Source organism: Staurois parvus, unplaced genomic scaffold (assembly GCF_062004578.1).
Source record: "Staurois parvus isolate SC_StPar_1 unplaced genomic scaffold, SC_StPar_1.0 ptg000014l, whole genome shotgun sequence".
Lineage (NCBI taxonomy): Eukaryota > Metazoa > Chordata > Amphibia > Anura > Ranidae > Staurois > Staurois parvus.
This window is the reverse complement of record NW_028317810.1, coordinates 12194069-12217490: the sequence shown is the minus strand read 5'-3', so window position 1 is coordinate 12217490 and position 23422 is coordinate 12194069. Positions and strand designations below refer to the sequence as shown.

At 40.9% G+C, this 23422-nt stretch overlaps 1 protein-coding gene across 1 annotated transcript in view; it reads right to left on the bottom strand.

Annotated features, from left to right (window-relative positions):
* The window catches only part of CCDC60 (coiled-coil domain containing 60), a 238204-nt gene that overhangs the window by 132577 nt on the left and 82205 nt on the right, over nucleotides 1-23422 (bottom strand). Inside the window, exon 3 of the mRNA XM_089677358.1 lies at nucleotides 740-829. Coding sequence (XP_089533484.1) covers nucleotides 740-829 — 90 coding nt within the window. The remainder of the gene's footprint in view (nucleotides 1-739; nucleotides 830-23422) is intronic.

The window sequence follows — 23422 nt, the reverse complement described above, 5'->3', positions numbered from 1 at the left end:
AGACCCCCAAGTGTGAGTTGCATCATCTTGAGTGTCCACTGTTGAGCCTGATGACCCCGCAGCCCTAGACCAGACCCAGATGACCCCACTATAAAGATATACATATAATGCGCATATTATATGTACTTCTGGTAAGTGCATTATGTTACCGGATCTTACACTAGCATTTATCATCACGGAGCACAGATCACCTCGCATTATGAACTATGCTATTGTGTGATTGGACTCACCATCACTGTCACCTCATTATTTTGTATATGCTTTACTGATGCATCACTCATAGACGCAGTCATCACTGCACCAATTTTGCGCCATTATCAGTGCTCATCTACAATATATGCTTATATCTATTTATCAATATTAATATTAGAGAATACATGCTCTTCTAGTGCTGCATATTTATTTTATTTTATTTGTCATTTTAAGCTGCTTTACATTTACATTCCTTGAATGCTCTAGCATTGAGATCTAAATGTTCTTTGGGAAGCTGATGAAGTCTGATACTCTCTATTAAGGTCATAATGAAATGTTCATGAAAATTAAAAAAATATATATTTTGGAGCTTGTTCAGGCTGTTGCTTGAATGCAGCTTGATTTAACCAATGATCTAATACAACATAAAATAGTGCAACAGCAGAAGAAAAGAACAGGAAGATATGCTGTTACTCTGATATGATTAATATAGATAGCAGTAATACAAATGATTACTCTAGCATGACTGAGATAATTCTTTTCTCACCAATTTTGACAGAGGTGGTCTGGAGGAACTTTCAGATCTGTTTTCCTCTGGAGTATCATTTTCATTGACTGTATCTTCATTTTTTGTGTCCTGAAAAACAAAACAAGTTAAAATTCAGTGTTTAAGTTTTAACGGTATTTGGGAGAAAGGTTAGTATCATTTGTATGTGTTACAGAGAATAAATAAGGTTTGAGAAAACCATAAATTCTAACACTGTGGGTAGATATTTAAATAGCTTAGATGCAAACAGTTCACAGCGGACTTCTGTTGCAAAGTTTGCACTTAGTTGAGGTGTCAGCAGTTCTTTAAAGAGTCGTTTCACCCACAACTTTGAGCAGAACTCCAGAATGCCTCACCTGTTTCTGTCCCATCTGCGATTGTCTAATGTGCTTAGTATTAAGTTGTGCCGTTCTTTAATTTTCTCCCCATCCACACTGCGGGCCTCCTAACGTTCACTGAAGGGCATGGGAGTAGAGAGACTTCCTCTCTGCAACATCCATCCTCCCACAAGACCCACTGACTGCTTTTGACACATCCCCTGAACTTCAGGGGTTGTCAGTTGTAGCTTCTATATGGTGCATACAGCATCCATAGAGCTAGTTTTATCTGGAAGAGAACCTGTCCCCTCTGCACACCGAATCCTAGGACTCTAGAACTGCAGCTAACAGTGTACTTTAGGTTGTTGTGCTGCTCTCTATGTGTGAATGCAGTGTTGTTTCTCAGTGAGTTAAACTGACTAGCCGTGTTCCTTACTATATTAGGTGATAATGTGTGCTATATTAGGTGATAATGTGTGCTATATTATCCACTTATACAGCAGTAAGGAATATGGATTGGTGTCTTATACTATTTATTGTGATATAGACTGCAGCCACATGTAATACTGTCACATTATAAAGTTCACATTTAGGCAACGTCCATATGTATTAGCATAGATAGGCATAATATTTGCTAAATGTCAATTACCATTACATGGGCAATACTGCAGTGATCTGCTGACTCCACCTAATTCCTTCCACAGGCCAGTACAAAACAAGATGAAACCCCAGAAATGGACTTGTGACCTCTTATTTTCTCTCTGCTGCCCTATACAGTACACTTTTAGGAAAAACCACACAGCTTTCCCAATGAAGATGTCCAGGCGAAGTCTTCCTTTTAGTGTGCATGCACACTGTGGCCCCATGCATTTTTATACCTAAGCCATTGTAACCTCCAGCAATGAACAGAGCAGTGGTTGTCGTACAGTATAATGCAGTGCTCAAGAGTAAAGCAGTCAGTAGATTGACTAAAACTGGTGCACTCTAAATCTGTGCATGGTAGCCAATCAGCTTCTAACTTCAGCTTGTTCAGTTAACCTTTGACAATAAAATCTGAAAGCTGCTTGGTTTTTTTTGCAGAGCTGCACCACATTTTTCACTCTCTCGTTTTAGTAAATAACCCCCACGGTTTCAATAAAATATTAACATGATGCATTTTAATTCCCTTTGTATATATACCAATATTATTTTTGCTTTTGCAACCAATAATAGGCAGTTAGTGGTGCTGCTAAGCTTAATGCTAACAAGTATTCCCAAATCCTTCTGCTCTGTTCTGTTTTGCTCAACTATGTTCTAATTATTGTATTGGGAACAATGCTAATCCATGTCCTAGGTGCATAACCTCACATTTTTCAACATAGCATTTTTTTGCCATTCAACGTCCCACTTTCTTATTTTGTTGTGATCCTTCTATAGTAGGTCTATATTCTGCTGAATTTAAAACTTCTAAATCATTTTTTTCAGAAAATATCGCAAAATGACTATTTCATCCATCAGATTATTATAAAATAGACAGCAAGGAAATGGATTCAATTTTGATCCCTGTGGTAAGTCACTGCTAAAGCTTGCATATTTCGAATATTTTCCATTTACAATCAGCATTTGAGTTCTGTGAGTTCTGTCTTTTAAAAGGAAACTATCATGGTTTTGGGTCAATTTTTTTTTTAGCTGTATGAACAGTTTAACGTCTGTTTTTTTAAGTTCTGTAGGCAACAAAGCCAAGGAAGAGCCTACAAACCATGAAAAGGAATCTAAAGCTTCAGCTACTGGCTCCAAAGGAGAATGGAAAAGTAATTTTAAATATTTCATATTTGTTTAAATAAAAGTGAACTTTTAAAGAAAATGTGTTTTTTTAGTTCAATAAAAAAAAAAGTGCAAAAGGACTTTACTTTTCTTTTTACCAGCAATTTACCTACATACAAACATTCTGTCTAATACATGCACACTCAATGTTTGTATAATGCTAGTATAAGAACAGTGTGTAAATGCTTAAGCAAAATTACATCAATAACATTTTAAATATCCAGATTTAAAGCCGAACTTGGGCACAATCCTTTGATATATTTTTATTCCCAAAGTTTGTAGACCTTTTCATTTTCCTTACTGTTACAAAAATCTTTTTGCTACAAATCTATAAAAAAAGCCACCATTCAGTTCTCCCAGATAGTGTAGAACTCACTGTACTTTCAACCAATTGCTGAGATCAGCGAGGCTGCTATAACAGACAAGCTGCAGCCAGTTAAAGCATCATGACAGGCTGTGCTTTGTGAATGGCAAAGCACAGATATTTATATCACAAGCTTAGTGGTCTACAGGTATTAATATTATTATAATACAAGATTAGTAATGAGCAGAAAAAAGTACCTGGGTTGGCTTTGAGCAGGGTTTAGCAAACATCATTTAAGTTTGGAAACTGAATCCAAACTCCACTGAAAAAATGGAAAACTGAATCTGTAAAATCAATAACCATTGTCTTGAATATTAGGCTAGATATTAACAAACAAATAGAATGAGTTGGGTTGGAAATTGACCAGGGGACATGCTCTAATGCAAAATAGAATTTGTAAAAATGTAATTTGTCCGAAAGCAGTCATTTTAATAGTGCCTAAAGTAATACAATAACATAAGCCCAATTATTTAAAATAAGCAGTCTGGGGGAGTCCTAAACTTGCCTGTGAAGTGGCACACCCATAGGATGTATACAACCTACTGCAACAACACTAACATCTTCAAAGAAAAAACTACATCCTAAATCCTGGTAAAAAACAGTTCCCTGGCAGCTTTCGTTTTTTTTTTTAAATGGCATGGAACCCCCCTCCCCTCCTTCCCAAGAATACATACCAAACCCTTGAGGGTCTGGTAAGTGTTAAGGGGGCGTGGTAGTGAAATGTCATTTACTAGCAATTTGTTGTTCTTTTTAAATGACACTTTTGCTGTAGTACATTCTGCAGCCAGAATGACCAATAACAACAGCATGGGACCTCCCTCCCTCCCCAAATCTATACCAGACCTTCCAGATGTGGAATCTCATGCAAAAAAACAAAAGTAAAGGGGTGGAGTCCCTCCCAAAAATTCATACTAGTTCCTTAATCTAAGTCGGCAACCTGGCAGGCCAGGAAAGGCTGGGACGAGTGTGCGCCCCCCCCTCTTGAACCACGCAAAGCCACATGTTGATGAAGACAAGGGCCTCCGCCTTCCAACCCTGGTCCAGTAGTTGTTGGGGTCTTTAGTAGGGAAGCTTATCTAAATCTAGAAGCTTCTTTTAACTCCCATGTGGCCATATCTACCCCCCATGCCCACCCCTTTTCCTTACATGGCTGGGTCAAGTGGGGCTGTGTGACATTAATCCAAGTCATGCAAGTGAATGAGATGGGTGAAGTGCATCCCACTAATATGATCATTAAATTTACAGATGTCACTACGGTAGTTGGTCCTATAATGGAGATGAATTGGCCTATAGAGAAGAGGTTCAGAAATTGGCCTGTTCAGTAAATAATTTGACACTAAACGGCTAAAAAAAGAAAGAACTCATTATTGCTTTCAGGAAGCATAGTGTAGATTTAGCCCCACTCTACATTAATGAGGATTGCATAGACAAAGTTACCTTTTTAAACTTATCTTGGTCTGCTAATTCTATTACATTAATTAAGAAAGCACAGCAGTGACTACATTTTCTGCAAGCTTAGAAAAAGCCACCTAGAAGAAAATTTGCTGGTGTCCATTTCTCTTTTCCATCAAGATCATTAGGATGTACTGTATTTTGGTATTGTACCCTACTTTCTCAGTAGTGGACAGGAGCGGTCTCCCGAAAGTTATTAACTCCAGATAGAAGATTATTGGTTGTCAAATGGCATGTCTGGATGATATTTTCAACTCTTGTTTACTCTGTAGAGCAAAATGCACTTTGAAGGATTCTCCTCATCCAGGTCATTATTTATTTGAGCTGTTGCCCTCTAGTAGGCATTGCAGGAATATTAACCACCTCAGCTCTCACACCTGTACACCCTCTATGGACCAGAGCATTTTTTACATTTCTGCTATGGGCCTATTGATTCAGCAATAACTTTGTCATTCCTTAAGATAACAAATACATAATTTTTTAGTACAAGCAAGGCTTTCTTTTGGAGTTATTGTCTTGCAAAAATTATTTCTTTTTTATTCAATCCATAGACAAAAAAATAATAAAACCAAAAACATGCACTGATTTCTGTTTGGATCAGTTTTATTTTTAACCCCTTCACGCCTACGGGTAAAACAAATCTAAATGCCTTAGCAGAATTTTGCAACGTTGACATGTGTTAGTAAAACCGTACATATCATCACAACTGCTTTGTACATCCAGATGAATTATACCGTGTTTTTTTCAGGGCAAATTGGGCTTTCATTTGGTGGTAAATGGTAATGGCTATCTCCTGATTTTTTTTATTATCAAAGGAAAACTGGCCCAAAATAGTAAAAAAAAAATTTTTTTTTTTTATTTAGCTGTGTGTTTCTTGTTACTACCATAACCTACCACCAAAGAACAACCCAAAGTAAATTCTACAGCTCTTGACTATCGCAGTGATACCATATATGTGTATGTAATGTGTTGTTTGTACCTTTAGTACCTGTAGTACTGCCCAGAAACAATAGTGTATATATTGTTTTTGTCTTTTGTTTTACTTAAGACACACTGACACCAAGTTTTTTTTTATTCTGACCTTTGACCTTGACCTTTGACCCTGACCTTGATCTAAACACTAACCCTGACACTGAACTAGATCAAACCTTGATCTAAGAATTTTTTCTTGATTTTTTTTATTTTATTGTTTAATATTTACATATTTATTTCTTTTTCTTTTTTTAACAAAATTTTTTTGCCCTCTATGCCAGGAGTTTGAGAGATACAATGTATCTCTCTACTCCATTTATAGAGAGAGAAAAAAACAAGGGGGCCAGGCTGTACAGTGACTGATCACTGTGATAGCCAATCAGAAGCTATCACAGCGATCATGTGACCCAAAATTGGGAGTCCCGGGTCCCGATCGTTTGAATGGGACCCGGTGCTCTTAGTGACACGGCGCGCTCCCAGCACAAAGACAGGTACACAAATATACGGCCCCATGGAAAAAAGCCCAATTCTGTGAGGCCCCATATTTGTGTTATGTCGGCGTCAAAGGGTTAACTTAAGTTCGACTCCACATCACAGCGTGTGATGATGTCACAAGGGGGTGGGGCTGACCCCACCCCCTTGTGACATCATCATAGTATTTAAGAACTATCATCCTGGCACAGCTGTCACAGCCAGCGCCGAGAGCGGAGCATTTTTTCCCTTCTTTTTTGGGGTCAGCAGTGGTGGCGGGTATCGTGATTGATGTTGGATCTACTTTGGGGGACTTTTTTTATTTTGTTTTTAATAAAGGACTTGTCAAAGGCTGTCTACTGTCATTTTTTACAATACACTTTTTTTTTGTGAATGAGTAGCGGTACCATGTACGCCATACTCATTTACATGGGGGGCAGGATCTGGGGGCCCCCTTGTTAAAGGGGGATTCCAGATTCTGATAAGCCCCCCACCTGCAGACCCCTACAACCACCGGCCATGGTTGTGGTGAAGAGGCCCTTGTCCCCATCAACATGGGAACAAGGTGCATTGGGGGGGAGCAGGGGGGCCTCAAAGCACCACCCCATATTGAGGGCATGTGGCTTGGTATGGTTCAGGAAGGAGGGGGCTGCCTGGTATGAATAGGGGAGACCCCCCCCCAAAAAATTAATTGTCGGGCAATGCTGGAAATTCATTTTACATTGAGCTGTCAGCGGGGAATCCCGCTGACAGCTGAAACATGAAAGGAAGTTTTCACTACCATAATACTGCATGACTTAATAATATAACTCATGCAGTATTTTAGTAGCTGTGTGGTATCTTACTGCATACTCAGATGTGGTAAGATACCGTTTAGTGAATTGTCCCTTCTTTTCGAAGTTCGCGGTCAAACTTTTGTTCTGCTTATCACTAACAGTGACATAATCCCTTTTTACAGATTGGCTGAAATAATTTTTTTCTATTGACAGAGGTAAGCCAATAATAAAAAATATACATCCAGTCAATGAGTAGGCAAGGAATAAATGAAGCTAAAGAGATAGTTAAAGTAGATCATGTTTCACATCTGCTCTCTAGGAACTCCTAGAGAGCTGTGACTTGAGAGAATAAAATAGACGTGCAATTCTTTTAGTTACGAATCGAAATTCAAATGAAATTTTCATTGAGATTCTGAATCTCCAAAATAGAATAGTACAGAGTTTCAACGAATCCGAAATGAATTATGATGAAAACAAAAAATTAATTTGTATAAATTTGTTTCATTCATCTGCCACTTCAGAGGGTTTTGTAAGTTCAGTAATATGTGTCACACTCTGTATTGTTATGATTGGCCAAAGCTAAAGTTGCAAAAAAAGTCCCATCAAAGTTTCAAGCAAGTCACAAGCAGGTTGCCAAAATAACATAACGACACAATAAGTGAATCTGAATCTTCTGGAATAAGCTCTGAAAATACAAATTGATTCAGGATAACAAATATATGATACGAATCTGAATATGCAAAATGAATTCTGAAAACAAATCATTCTAGCATAACTATTGTGATAAAACGTAATGATCGACTTAACGAATGAGTACAAAACTAAAGAAATTTTTTTTTTGCTGTGCACATCTCTAGAATGAATATTAAAGTGGTTCTAAAGCCTTGATTTTTTTTCTTGAAAATAATGAACACATCATATTTACCTGCTCTTTGCAATGGTTTTGCACAGAGCAACCCCAATGCTCAAAGGAGTCCCGGGAACCTGCCACTTCTGACCTCTACCATGTGCTCACTTCCGAGCTGCTTCTGTGTGCCCCATGTGGTTCAGTCCCACCCCCACTTACTCCTCTCTAGCTGTGATTGACAGCAGCGGGAGCCAATGACTTCAGCTGCTGTGCCTCAGCCAGTGAGGAAAGAGAGCCTCGGCTTTTGTACACATCGCTGGATCAGGATCAGGCTGAGGTATTTACTGGGGGGGGGGCTGCAGAGAGAGCAGGACACTTGTTCTTCTTCTTCTTCATCCTTTTCTTCCTCTTCTTCATCCTCTTCTTCTTCATCATCCTCTTCCTCTTCTTCATCCTCTTCTTCATCCTCTTATTCATCCTCTTCTTCATCCTCTTCTTCTTTATCCTCTTCTTCTTCATCCTCTTCTTCTTCTTCATCCTCTTCTTCTTCCTCTTCTTCTTCTTCATCCTCTTCTTCTTCATCCTCTTCTTCCTCTTCTTCTTCCTCTTCTTCTTCTTCTTCATCCTCTTCTACTTCATCCTCTTTTTCCTCTTCTTCTTCCTCTTCTTCTTCTTCTTCTTCATCCTCTTCTTCTTCATCATCCTCTTCTTCATCTCTTCTTCATCCTCTTCTTCTTCATCCTCTTCTTCTTCTTCATCCTCTTCTTCTTCATTATCTTCTTCTTCCTCTTCTTCTTCTTCATCCTCTTCTTCTTCATCCTCTTCTTCTTTCTTTTCATCATCCTCTTCTTCCTCTTCTTCATCCTCTTCTTCTTCATCCTCTTCTTCTTCTTCATCCTCTTCTTCTTCTTTTTTTCTTCTTTTTGTCTTCCTCTTGCAGGTCACTGCTCATGCGCAGATTTTTTATCGGTAAAAAGATGGGCCGATTTGCCCATAATTGCTGCGAAAATCGGCCGATTGGCAAAATCGGCCAATCTTTTTCCAACTTTACCGATAACAAAAATCTGCCAAAATACCGAAAAACGGCCGAACAATTAACCCACTAACGATCCGAAAATCGGCCGATTTTATTTTCGGCCGAAAAATCGGCCGATTTTTGACCCATCTATGGCCTGCATCAGTCCCCAGTGCTTACACAGTACACAAGTGCATTCCTGTGGGATTTGGGATCTTCAGTTTTCCAGACTCAGAGGAGAAGGCCCAGTGACTTCATCCTCTCCTAGGCAAGTGTTCTGGAATCTGGGGAGTAAAGTGAGTAATTCAAATTTTTTTTCTTTGCCTGGATCAAAACTTAAAATTCTGGGCAGGTAGGCTATGCATCGTCTATGCTTAAAGATAATCAAATTGACAGGAGTGTATCTTTAAAAATTATCTTCTGACCAGTATTTCCTCCTATTTTACAATTAGCCTCATGCTTTTATATTTTTGTAGTTTCATATATATTGTATATATTGTTACTATAACAATTACAAGCAATAAAAAGAAATATAAGGCGCATCTTTTGCAGTTTTATCACTGCCATTAACAACAGTCATTATGATCATGTGCAGTACGTGGCTGGTACAGCACAAATTTGTTGCTAGGCTTCCTTCATTTAACCAGTGTTTAGAGTTATGAATTATTTAGCTCTGAATAATTTGTATTTTACAACTTAAAAACAGCAATAATTAAAAACAAAACCTTTGTACTGCTGGTGCCATCCTCTAACATCGGAGTACATAAACCTTCTCTTTGTGAGTCTAAAACAAATACTTCAGCATTTTAATATGCAGTTATATATAGGATTAAGCATATAAAAAATAATATTATAGAACAGCATATACATGTTAATAAACCAATGTTGGAAATTAAATAAATAATATTAATTATAAATTGTGGACATGAAACTTTAAAGAAAATCAATTTTCATTGAGCTTATGCCGCACACAATTACATTGATTTATAGGGTTGAAAAAAGACACAGATCCATCCAGTTCAACCTATGTGTGTGATACTTATTCTTTACCAATTCCTATAGCTTTGTACATTCTATTGCTTGTGGAAAACATTTAAAGGTTTTTTGGAGGTGCCAATACACTCAGCTAGTACCACTTCCTGAGAGAGGGAGTTCCACAGTTTTACTGCTCTAATAGTAAAAAGCGTTTTCTTCAGTCTAAGGTTAAACCTCCTTTCTTCTAACTTCAACTCATTGTGTAAGCTTTTGGATTAGTAGGTGGGTGACACTTCCTCGATGTTCCCCTTCTCACTGGGCGCAAAGTATGGGTTACATAGGAGGCCTACCCCTGAGTGGGTTCTTCTAGGCAGTGCTAGGCACCTTGAGCAGGGTCATTGCCTCACAGACGGGGCCCCTTTGCTCTGTGTTGTTCACAGGGTACACTTGAACCTCTAAACTGTTCTCCAGTAAACTCTCCAATTCCCGTGTCATTGTACACCTTCGCTATAACTTGTTGCATTTAGGAGGGACACGCTGAGCTTATGTCCACTCCACCTGTTCAGTATATCTCCACAACCTCACTGTGCACCTAGCATGGACGCCATGCATGCACTCACTGTACTCTTCCTCTGTCGTGCATGGTGCACTTGTCGAGAATCTCTAAGCACTGATCTGCTCCATTTGCTATCGGAGACGGACTGTCAGAGGAGATATGCTGACAACTAGCCCTCAGTACAGGATGTCCCACCTGTCACAGTTAATTGCTTAAAGATAGGCCGTTCGACTGACCAGTGGCTTCTGTTAACTTTGGTAACCACTACTTGCTGTCTTCATACCCCAATGTGTCTACTGACCCAAGATTTAGACTATGTGTATCGGTTACTTAAATACACTTCTTTAATGACTTCGGACCAGGCAAAAGGCAAGGTAAAAATGCTTTACCGAAAATTCTGAAAACAACAGAGTTCAAAATACAATACAGTTCTTTCCCTACGTCCTTATTCCCTATCTCAGGCTTGTGTGCTGCCCCAGAGTACCTGCATAGGTACAGTCCATCCGTGGCATAGTGCATGGTTGGCAGAATCTAGCAGCTGGTATATTCAGGGCAGATTAGCAGTCCCCTTACTCAGTGGAAGGCTTTGGAAGATAAGCAACCTCAGACTCCAGCATCAGTGGTGACATCCAGCTCACCGGCAAGGAACCAGAGGCGTCCCTAGGGTTTATGTCACCCGGTGCGGTAACACATGGTGTCACCCCTCCAGAGAGGAAGGAGCGGTGCCAGGGTAGCAGTAAAATGAGTATCCTGACCCGTGAAGATATGTATCCCCTGAACCAACTGAACATGTGCTGGTTTCAGGCTGAAGAAGCCGATCTTCGTCTTCAGCACAGAGCTGCCACAGTTAACCCCTTACAGGCTGCAAACTGCTGAAGCTGATCCCGTTGGATCACTATGGGTTGCAAGATCAGTTAACCCCGTATAGGTTGAACCCATACAGGGTTAACTGATCTTGCAACCCATCATGATCTGCGGGATCAGCTTCAGCGGTTTGCAGCCTGTAAGGGGTTAACTGTGGCAGCTCTGTGCTAAAGTCGGAGATTGGTGATCGGCTTCTTCAGCCTGAAACCGGCACATGCGCAGTTGCTTCAGGGGATACATATCTTCACGGGTCCCGGATACCCATTTTTACGCTACACCGGGCCGCTGTCACTGTGCCGGGAATCCGGGATCACCCCAATAACTGTCCAGGACCTTCACAGAGCCCAGAAGCTCTGCTGGCATCCTGCTCCTGCAGCCCCTGTCATGGTGTCACCCGGTGCGGCCCGCACCCCCCGCAATCCCCTAGGGACACCACTGCCAGGAACCCCAGAATCCAGAACTCTCGCAGTGTAGGACTCAGATATCCCAATGGCTCCTGGCACTGGACCACTGTCCATTTTTTTAGGCACAGGACTAGTGGGTCAGAAAAATCCAGGAAAAAACATTAACCCCAACTCTTCCATCCAGGGCAGCACCTATCTAGGCTACATTAAGCAACCTGCTTACAGTGGAGGTGTGTCCACTTCAGGGACCTTGGAGTAAACAATTTATTACATTTACTGAAGTCAACTTTGATGTATTTGTACATTGTAATCATATCTCCTCTTCTCCAAAGTGATTATCTGTAATCGATGAAATCAATCCTCATAACTGAGGCCCTCCATACCCCTTATTAATTTTTTGGCCCTTCCCTGAACCCTTTCTAAGTTAACTTTGTAAAGAGGTAGAAATAGTAATTTATCTCTTGGATGTATGCCCATTTCAATGCATAAGAATATCTTGCTAACTTTGTTAGCTGTGGCCTAGCATTGCAAGTCTATAATCTACAAGCACCCTCAGATCCTTTTTCCTCACTGTTTCCACCAGGGGAGCGCCTCCTAATGTGTACTGTATGTGTACTTTTTGCACCCAAATGCATAAATTTACATTTCTCAATATTGAGCCTGCCATGTAGTTGCCCAACCCTCTAATTTGTCAAGGTCTTCCTGTAATGATGTTACATCCTATGCTGACGTTATTTCCATGTTAAATACACTACAGTAAATGATATGTGACATATAAAATAGTAACTACCTTCATTTTATTATACAAACCCTCTGCTTTTAGCAAATGTGTGAAAAATGAAAAAAAGAAGGTTAAAAGTATCCTATTAAAAACATTTACATATGATTTTACTTTATAAAAACAAAACCCTCTATTTTGACAATCTATGTCAGGGGCATTGGGAAATAAAGCCCCAAATTGAATTGGTGTCAGTCAGTGCGTGTCACACTGACACTAATAAAGAAAGAAGCTTTTTTTTTCTTTTTACCTCTTGCATTGGTGTTAGTGGGATTAATAAATAAAATGTTCATTGGTGTCAGTGGGATTATTTATGCTAGAACTAGAAAGTTGCTGTTGTGCAGAGATCACTCCACCACGTAATAGATCTGGCAGTGATTGCTAATAGTAATCACCAGCAGGGTCCTGGGGTGAGTTGTGTTGGTAGAACAGACAGGTAGGAATAGGATTTTCATTCCTAGCCCAGGCCCAATTGCAGCCGCGTGCATTGCTATGGTGGTGGTCCCATCAGCACTTGAGCAAATATGAGTCTGTAGGCATGCTTTTCAATATTTGTATTTATCCCAATATTTAGCATGTTTACTATGCCTAAGAATTAATCTTGTAGCTGGGAGTTAAAAGTGAGAGGACTCCTGAGTTCTGGTAATAGATGCCCTGTCAGCTGTCTCATCTCCAGGGAGATATTAAAGACAGAAAATTAATGCAGCTATGTATCCATTGCTAAGCCAATACATTTATTTTCTAATGGTAGCTAGTGTAAGAAGCTTTTTTGACCAGGTATCAGTCTCTTTCAAAGTCCTAAAAATCAGACTAAGAGAGAGAAGGGCAGCACCGCCAGCCTGTTGGCAGGGGCTAGCAGTGTACTCTAGAATTGAGAGGAGTCAACACACATACAATACATGCTTAAATTATTATATTGTAGAAACTGAATGATCACAGAAATAAAGCAGTTTACAGCAATGGCACTACAGATGTGCAGGCCATATACTTCTTCAAGCAGAAAAGGTAATGTTTATTGGCAAGGTACCTTTTCAATAGTGATATAACATGAGCTTACCAAAATGACCACCTGGAGCCCATAGCCAGGGACAATTTAGTCCTCAGTGGTGTCCTGCCAGCCTGAATAAATGGCACAATGCTACCCTTAGATCACCAAATGTTCTTCAGCCCAACACCTGTCTACGAGCTAGTCAGATGTGCTGCATGCAAATATACTGACAAGGAACAAGCTAGCAGGAGGAGGAAACTAATGAATCAGACAGATGACCTAATCAGTCTGTTCTGCTTCCACTGTCCAGTCAGAAGGCTGGCATGGGGGGTGACACCACTGTATTTCATAAAGTGACCCTGTCACCACCTGCTTTGTTGTACTATAAAGGCAGAATGAGAATCAGGATAAGGAGTACTTAGAGAAACCCTGCATGGTGTGACTTAGCTCAGCAGAGATACTCTATATTGCCAAAAGTATTGGGACACCCCTCCAAATCATTGGATTTAGGTGTTCCAATCACCTCCATGGCCACATGTGTATAAAATACAGCACCTAGGCATGCAGACTGCTTCTACAAACATATTTGAAAGAATAGGTCGCTCTCAGGAGCTCAGTGAATTCCAGCATGGTACCGTGATAGATTGCCACCTGTGCAATACGTCCATCCATGAAATGTCCTTGCTACTAAATATTCCATGGTTAACTGCTGGTGGTATTGTAATAAAGTGGAAGCAACTGGGAACAACAGCAACTCAGCCATTAAGTGGTAGGCCACATAAAATGACAGAGCAGGGTCAGCACATGCTGAAGCGCACAGTGCGCAGAAGTCGTCAACTTTCTGCAGAGTCAATAGCTAAAGACCTCCAAACTTCGTGTGGCCTTCAGATTAGCACAACAGTGCATAGAAAGCTTCATGGAATGAGTTTTCATGGCTGAGCAGCTGTATCCAAGCCTTACATCACCAAGTGCAATGCAAAGTGTCGATTGTAGTGGTGTAAGGCATGCTGCCACTGGACTGTAGAGCAGTGGAGATGTGTTGTCTGGAGTGATGAATCACACTTCTCTGTCTGACAATCCAATGGATATGTCCTGGTTTGGAGGCTGCCAGGAGAACGATACTTGCCTGACTGCATTGTGCCAAGTGTAAAGTTTGGTGGAGGGGGATTATGGTGTGGGTTTTTTTTTTCAGGGGTTGGACTTGGCCCCTTAGTTCCATTGAAGGGAACTCACAAGGCATCAGCATACCAAGACATTTTGGACAATTTCATGCTCCCAAATTTTGTAGAAGAATGGTCAAACATTCCCATAGACACAACTCCTAAACCTTGTGGACAGCCTTCCCAGAAGAATTGAAGCTGTTATAGCTGCAAAAGGTGGGCCAACTCAAAATTGTAGACTGGAATGCCATTAAAGTTCATGTGCATGTAAAGGCCGGCGTCCCAATACTTTTGGCAATATAGTATATCTTGGTGTCAGGGTCTGGATTTGAACCTGTGATCTCTGTGGTGTCGGATTGTAGTTCTTCTTGCTGTGCCACCTTAGCCCAGACAGCTTTCTGTCTGATCTCATAGGACAATCTTTTTGTGTTTTCTGTTTCTCGTGAACCTTGCACTCCTTGCTCCTTCCATGAACTTCCTGATTTAAGCCATGTCTCTGCACTTCTTGTTTGCCAGATTTTTGAGCTCTGTCTAGCCAATATCTTGCTTCTTTGCATACCTGCAGCTGTCCTTATCTTCACCCCCACTTGTTACTGACCTTTGGCTTGTTCCCCAACTATGCTTCTTCTTGATCCTAACCTGCAACCACTTATTACCCACCTTTGGCTTGTTTACTGACTAAGATTCTGCTTGATCCCTACCTGCAATATCTGCTACTGGACTCCAGCTTGCTCGCCTCCTGATGGGGCAATCATGAGGATTGCGGCCTGGTACTAACATGCAGCAAAATCCATCTCCACCATCAGGAGCTCTGGCAAATAACAGTTGGTGCAAGAATCCTCATCTCAGGTGAGCTTGTGTCATCCACAAGGGTGTCCTGCTTATATACTTATCCTGCTGGTTGGTGTGAGCCTATCTACTGCTAAAGCTATTGGTCCCCAAGCCTGACCCTAGACCATGACACTTGGTGGCAGTCCTAATGCAAAGTCCACATATTGAGTAAGAACGAATGAAGAGGCTTCCAGGTCATTCCCCAACCACCAACCCCTATTTCATCAAAGTGTTTTAGCAGCATGAAGAAAATTTTCATTAGCCTGGCACTAAAAGCCACTGCTCCTTAAAAGTCATTTGGTTTTAACTTTGTACTTTTCATACTGTTTAAAGAGTAAGGACAGTAAATATCTAGCAACTCCAAATGTGTTCTCTTTTAGGTCAAAATGATAAGGAGGCACTATTTGCCTCTGGAGAAAGAAGGTTAAATTAGGCTTATGGAAAGACCTCTTCACAGTAAGAGCTGTGAAAATTTGAAACAGGCTTCCTCAGGAACTAGTTCTAGATAACTCAGTAAATCATTTTTAAAAAGCTAGATGTGTTTCTATAAAGGCAGAATATAACTATCCAGTAATTTTTAAGTGATAGTACCACAGATTGTTGACCCAGTTGATAACCAGGTGCCTTAGAGGATTAGGAAGGATATTTTTCTCTGAACAAATTGTACCATGCTTTATCCACTTGATTGCTGCCCTAAAGTAAAAGTACTGCTACAAGGTGGCAGGGCTGCGCAAAATCACATATATATACGCGGTTTGCATTTCCGGGTAGGTGGGGCGCTCGCATCGCCCTACCTACGCCGCTAATGGCAGCTAGGGATGTCAATCACTGGATCCCAGCTGGCATGTGGCGATCGCCGTGTAAAGCTGACAGGAGAGAGACCTGTGTGTAAACAACACAGGTCTCTCCCCTGTCATCATGGACATGCTGTTTTGTAACTCTGCACACAGCACACATAGTAAAACACACACAGCACACAGTTAACCCTTTGGTCGCCCAAAAGTTAACCCATTAATGCCCAGCAGGGCCGTCTTTAATGTGGGGCAAAAGGGGCAGCTGCCCCAGGTCCAATCATTGTAGTGGGGCCCAAAACAGCTGCCCCTCGAGCCTCTTGTCTTGGAGGGTCCCAGTCCTGGTGGCGGTGGGAGCAAGGCGAGCATCGAAGGTGGCTAGGATTAAGAGCCTGGAAAGGAGACGACCTCCACCACTTTCCTGACCCCCGGAAAGGAGAGCAGCGTTGGGTGCAGTATCTGCGGCTGCGGCATCTCCCAGTGCATGGACACCTCCCAGCTCGTGGCCCTGACAACAGCAATGGTCACTAGGTGGACAAGCTGACCAGGGCCCGGAGGACAAGGATGGGCAAGAGTGCAGACAGCCAGGGACCACAGAGCAGAGAAAGGAGCAGATCAGGTGGAATGAGAACGGACCCTGCCTGCTGCTGGCATGCCAGGTACCAAGCATCACACACACCTACCCACAAACAGGGACTGGAACAGGGAGGCACAGGAGGAACTGCAAACAGGACTAGGGGTCTCTCTCTCACATCCTCCCCCTCTCTCACCCCCAACCCCTCCATCTCTTTCACCCCCACCCCTCCCTCTCTTTCACTCACCCGACCCATCCTTCTCTCTCTCTCTCTCTCTCTCTCTCTCCCTTCTCTCTCAGCCCCCACCTCTCTCTCTCACCCTCCTTCTTCCCCTTTCTCTCTCTCACACTTCTCTCACCCCCCTCTCCCTCTCCATTCCCCCTCTCCCCCTTCTCTCTCTCCCCCCTCTCTCGACACTGTTCCCCCCACTCTCTCTCTCACAATTCTCTCACCCCCCTTCTCTCTCTCACCCCTCCCTCAACCTCTCCTCCCCCTCTCTCTCACCCGCTTCTCTCTATCATTCCCCTCTCTCCCCCTTCTTTCTCTTCCCCCCTTATTTCTTTCACCCCCTCTCTCCCCCACCCCTCTCTCCCTTCACCCCCCCTCTCTCTCATCCCCTTCTCACTCTCATCCCCCTCCCCCCCCCTCTCCTTCACCCACTCACTCTCTCCCCCCCAGCACTGCCACTGATGTCATCTTCCCCCAGCACTGCCACTCATCCCATTAATCCCACAGCACTGTGAATGATCACACCCTCCCCCCAGCACTGCCACTGATGCCATCACCCCCAGCACTGCCACTCATCCCCCCCCAGTACTACCACTCATCCCATATACCCCACCACAACCATTACCACCACTGATCACACTCTACCCCCCCCCCCCCAGCCCCAGCAACCGATGGGTGAGTGATGATGGTCTGCAATAAACTCTAGCAACCAATCAGCAAGCAGAAATGATGTGCTGTAATCTACAGCAACTAATCAGTGAGCGATAATGATATGCTGTAACCTCTGGCAACCAATCACTGCGCGATCTGCTGCAGTAAACTGATTTTAAGTCTAGCTGCTATTTATTGTATGTCTCAGAGCAGGTGGAAAGCAAAATTGCATGTGGGATGGGGGACACAAGAAAATGTTTGCCCAAGGTCCAATCAATATTAAAGACGGCCCTGTTGCCCAGTGTCATTAGTTCAGTGTCAGTGCTTTTTATTAGCACTGATCATTGTATTAGTGTCACTGGGGATGTCAGTGTCAATTAGTCAGTTCCCACCCAGTGTCAGAATGCCTGCCGCAGTCCTGTAGTCCTACTATAAGTCACTGATCGCCACCATTACTAGTATATAAAAAAAAATATCAGTATACTGTATATACCACCAATTGTAGATGCTATAACTTTCACATAAACCAATAAATTTACACGTATTGGGATTTTTTTTAGCACATGTAGCAGAATCCATTTTTGCCTAAATTTATGATGAAATTTTATTTTTTACTGGATATGTTTTATAGCAAAAAAGTCAAAAATATTGTTTTTTTTTCAAAATTGTCAGTCTTTTTTTGTTTATTGCGCAAAAACAAAAAACACAGAGGTGATCAAATACCACAAAATACAACGAAAGCTCTATTTGTGGGGAAAAAAAGGCATAATTTTAATGTACGTATGTACCGCAATACATGACCATGCAATTGTCAGTTAAAGTAACGCAGTGCCGTATTGCAAAAAAACGGCCTGGTCAGGAAGGGGGGTAAATCCTCCGGAGGGCAAGTAGTTATTAGGCTTTGTGCACACAGCCACAAGGGGGAATAAATCATGCAAGTCATGTAAATTACTGGTGTAAGGAAGACACAGATGCAGTGTACAGCTTGCCATTGCAATGAATGACTGTGCGCTGATATACAAGGGTTTACACTTGCGCATGCATAAACTCTTGCATGCACATGAGTGTATAACTCTAGGCACAGACTTTGTCCAGTGTTGTATGCTCGAGAGCATGTGCATACTTACACAAACATTGGTCTAAGCTCTCTTTAGCAGTCATTCATTGCAATCTGAGCCTGCACACTGCGCCTGTGGCAACCTTACGCCAGCTATTTACAATCCATGCATGCGGTATGCTCTCTTGCGACTGTGCGCATGAAGCCTAAACATGTTTTGACGTCCTCTGAATGAGCACTGGGATTAGGGTTCTAAGGATACAGGTTTCAAATGTATTTGTTTAGTTTTCCACTGGTTAAACTCCATGGACATGTATCTTTTTTCAACCTGACCTACTCTGAATCTAGGTCCAAGATGTTTTCTAACACCTAGAAAATATATACAGAACTTTATTTAAGCTTTTGACCTGCCAAGCAGTTTCCCAAGCCTAATGTGACTTTCCAAAAGTCTCATGATGCTAAAAAGGTTGCGAATGACAGAAAGTAGTACAGATTTAAAAGCATAAAATAGTAACTTAAAAACTGATCAACTATAAGTAACAGTTTACAAAATTCTATTGTACTGTAGATGAGGTTACAACGTTTTGCATAATTCTGCTATAATTGGCATAAATGTGTTGCAAACCAATATTATTTTCTGTTGTGAATCACTAAATCAAGATAATATGCATGCAATATAAAAATCCACAGATTGAATGTAATATGAGACACTTTTTTAATGAAAATATCCATGCATAGATGGTTAATCTGGGAGGGAAATGAGAACAGGATATTGCACTTGATTCACTTAGGATAGATTAGATTGGAGAAAAGCACAATGTAATTGATATTAGTTTGGGGATATTTTACGCAGTACTTTCAAACTTGAGTACTTTTTTTTTGTCTTTTGCAAACACACAACAGCTTATTTATGACAAATTCTTTTACATTTTTGATGTTTTTTTAGAAGGTGAAGTTATACAAACTAGCCATTAGGTGGCAATGCAAGTCATGCTTGCGCGGTTCTATTTCTTTTCTGTTGGTGTGACCTGGTGTTCTAATTCTAAGATATGAATGCATGCGATAAATATGTACACAGTCTGCCTTCCTCTCTGAGCTCCCATTAGCCATATGACTGAGCATGGACGCCAGCAATAAATGCACCATTAACCCCATGAAAAATAGCTTTTAATCAAATGGATAGATCTTATCAGCCTCTAAAACACTGTGCATCTTGTGTAAGCCCTTGAACTATTGATTAAGTTTCAATTCCAAAAAAGCAGTGTACTATGAGACAGACATTGTGGTTTTGCAAAGGGAAAAAAACAACAACTTTGATCCACGCGAGTTCAGTGAGATTATAAAGTCTTCCAAGTCTCTTTGGAATTTCTGCATGGAGGAAGATAAGAAATATTGAAGTTTTGTTTAATTTTTATTCAGCAGAAAAGGCCATTCCAGCAGCCATTAACTTTGTTTAGCAACATCAAGAGACGGTCAAAACTGTTTTCTTTTTTTTTTCTTATTTGATATCTATAACCGTTCTACAAGGCTACATGAAAAAAACAACACTTATTGACAAATGTTGGCCTTATAATTTTATATGTTTACAAGTGTCAGAATCTCTTCCAACAATCAGGCAATGTATGGGTTAATATCTGTGCAATGACAAGCAAGTTTTCAAGTGTAAGGCTATGTTCACACCAGGAGCGGACTGACCATTTGGAAACTTGGGCACTGCCCGAGGGCCCGGGGTCAGTAGGGGGCCCCATGAGATGCCCCTGGTACCTTTTTCATAGGTTTTTTTGAGTTTGGGCAAGGACACAGGGGCCCCATGATCCCCTATTTCCCGGGGGCCCCATGAGTTGTCAGTCCGCCCCTGGTTCACACTTGTTTAGTGTGAGAATGTGTGCAAAATCACTCACTTTCCCGCGACACACAAAAACACGCTGCCCTTTTTGAAGAAGTGCAGTGGTGCCAGTAATTCTTAATGGCAATTCCACACATCTGCTGACATGCTAAAGCACAATTTTACAGAAGAGTCAGTGACTTCTTTTGCGTGTTTTTCACGTGTATGGCAGTTCATCGACATGGATGGGCCCCACACGAGACATGCAGAAACACATAGAACTGCATGCACGATCTTCTGGTGTGAATAGAGCCTAAGTATACAGTTGTGCTCAAAAGTCTGCATCCTCTTGGAGAACTGGTAATATGCAGTGCCATTTGTAAAGAAAAAATATAAAAAAGGGTGCAGCGCTAAATATAAATATCACACAACTGTTAATTATAATAAATATATGGAAAGTGCCAATGCAATATCCACATGAATAAATAAATAAACAAAAATGCCACAGTGTACGGTTGAATAAAGTGACTGATGGTGTGCAAAAAAGTGCTACTGAATATATAATAATAAAGTGATTAAGTGATGACACTCAACTCTGTCACTGTAAAGTGACCTCTAGTGCTATATAAAGTGCCAATAGTGACAAATGTATGTCCATAAGGTGATCTATAGGAAGATCCAGTTGATCTCAAATGCTGGTAGTCTATAGCATCTATCCAACGATATGGTGATGTGACAGGTAATATAAGAATTGCGCACTCACCAGATGCGCAATCAAATCACGCATTTAGAGATATACACTCTCAGTAGTCAGCTGGAGGTCCCTTTAAGGATATGTGTGGTCTGGTCTGGAGTTTCTTCTCTGCTTCCTCTGCTTTTCTGCATATTAGATCTTTGTAGTCTGTGTAACCAGGGATGTGTCCTTTTCCTACATACTTGGGGAGATTAACTAAAGCTGGAGCATGCAAAATCTGGTGCAGAGCTGCAGATGGAGCATGCAAAATCTGCACCAGATTCATATTTTTCATTCATATATTTATTATAATTAACAGTTGGGTGATATTTATATTTAGAGCTGCACCCTTATTTATATTGTTACTTTGGAAGGTTTTTTTGGTACCTTTTTGGTGCTTCAGCAGCTAGCCATTTTAGCGCTCACTTACCTCGTGTTTTCTAGCTGATTTGTAAAGAAAATATGATTGATCAGGCAAAACACATTTCCTTTATTTCTTATGGGATTCATATTCAACTGTAGAACATAACATAATGGCACAATCAAATATAATGACCCCATTCAAAAGTCTGCATACCCTTAGTTCTTAATACTGTGTATTGTCCCTTTAGCATCAATGACAGTGTGCAGTCTTTTGTAATAGTTGTCAATGAGACCACAAATTCTTGCAGGTGGTATAGTTGTCCATTCATCTTAGCAAAATGCAAGGTCATGCAAAGCCTTTGGTCATCTTGCATGAACCGCATGTATGAAATCTACCAGAGTTGATGATATTAAGGAAAGGAGACTGTGATGACAACTCCGGAACCTTCACCTTTTTCTGCTGTAACCACTGGAGGGTCAACTTGGCCTTGTGTTTGGGTCATTGTTGTGTTGGAAAGTCCAAGAGCATCCCATGTGCAGCTTTTGTATAGAAAATTGCAAATTGCCTGCCAGTATTTTCTGATAACATACTGCATTCATCTTTCCATCAATTTTCACAACATTCCTCATGCCTTTATAGCTCATACACCCCAAAAACATCAATGAGCCACCACCATGCTTCACAGTGGGGATGATATTTTTGTTGTTATAGGCCTTGTTGACCCCTCTCCAAACATATCGCTTATGGTTGTGACCAGAAAGCTCTATTTTGGTCTTGTCACTCCAGATTACAGTGTGCCAGAAGCTGTAAGGCATGCCAAGGTGTTGTAGCGCATATTGTAACCAGGTTTTTTGTGGCACTGGCGCATTGTATTGTGCTCCTTTAAAGAACCACACAGTCTTTTTCCAGAGCAGCGTGTATTTCTCCTGAGGTTACCTATGGGTTTTTCTTGATATCCTGAACAATTCTTCTGGTAGTTGTGGTTGCAACCTTTCTTGGTCTACCTGACCTTGGCTTGTTATCAAGAGATCCCCAAATTTTCCACTTCTTAATAAGTGATTGAACAATACTGGCTGGCTTAAAGGCTTTGGATATCTTTGACACATTGACGCTTTTTACATAAACACTAATTGCAATTTAAAAAACCACAGATGTGGGAAATGAACCTTTAATTGCCATTTTAACCTATGTGTGTCACCTTGTGCGTCTGTACCAAGGCCAAACATTCCAGGGTATGTAAACTTTTGATCATGGCCATTTGGGTGATTTCTGTTATCATTATGATTTAAAAAGGAGCCAAACAACTATGTCATAATAAATGGCTTCATATGATCACTAAACTAAAAGACAGTTTTTTGGCATGATCATTCATATTTTCAAAACAATGCAAAAATGTCACGATTTCTGCCAAGTTATGCATACTTTTGAGCACAACTGTAATTCCCTCTCATCCCTTTTTGCTTTCTGCATGGACGTAAGCCAAACATAACAAATAATGGGCATTTTTACGATGACCACCTGGTATACATGCACAGGACATAAATTGCCTAAAAAGTTATTCTTTCTTACAAGAAGATTATTATATTAAAAATGATTACAGCAAAACCATCACCATGGATCATTAAAATAAATATGTTATTTAGGGTTAGTATGATAGAATAAAACATTGATAGTGGGATAAATATAAACTGTTCTTTCCCTGTAGTACATTTATTTGCTAAGTTTTTTTTTCTTCTTTTCTGTCATTATTTTTTGTTTGATGAGTGTAAAATGGAAATCTTTAATAAAAATATTGAAAAAAAAGATAAATGTTATCTATTTATCAAACAGATGTTGACACTTATAAGTCTTAATTCGCGGGTGCTCCGCTTCTTCAGCACTGTCTA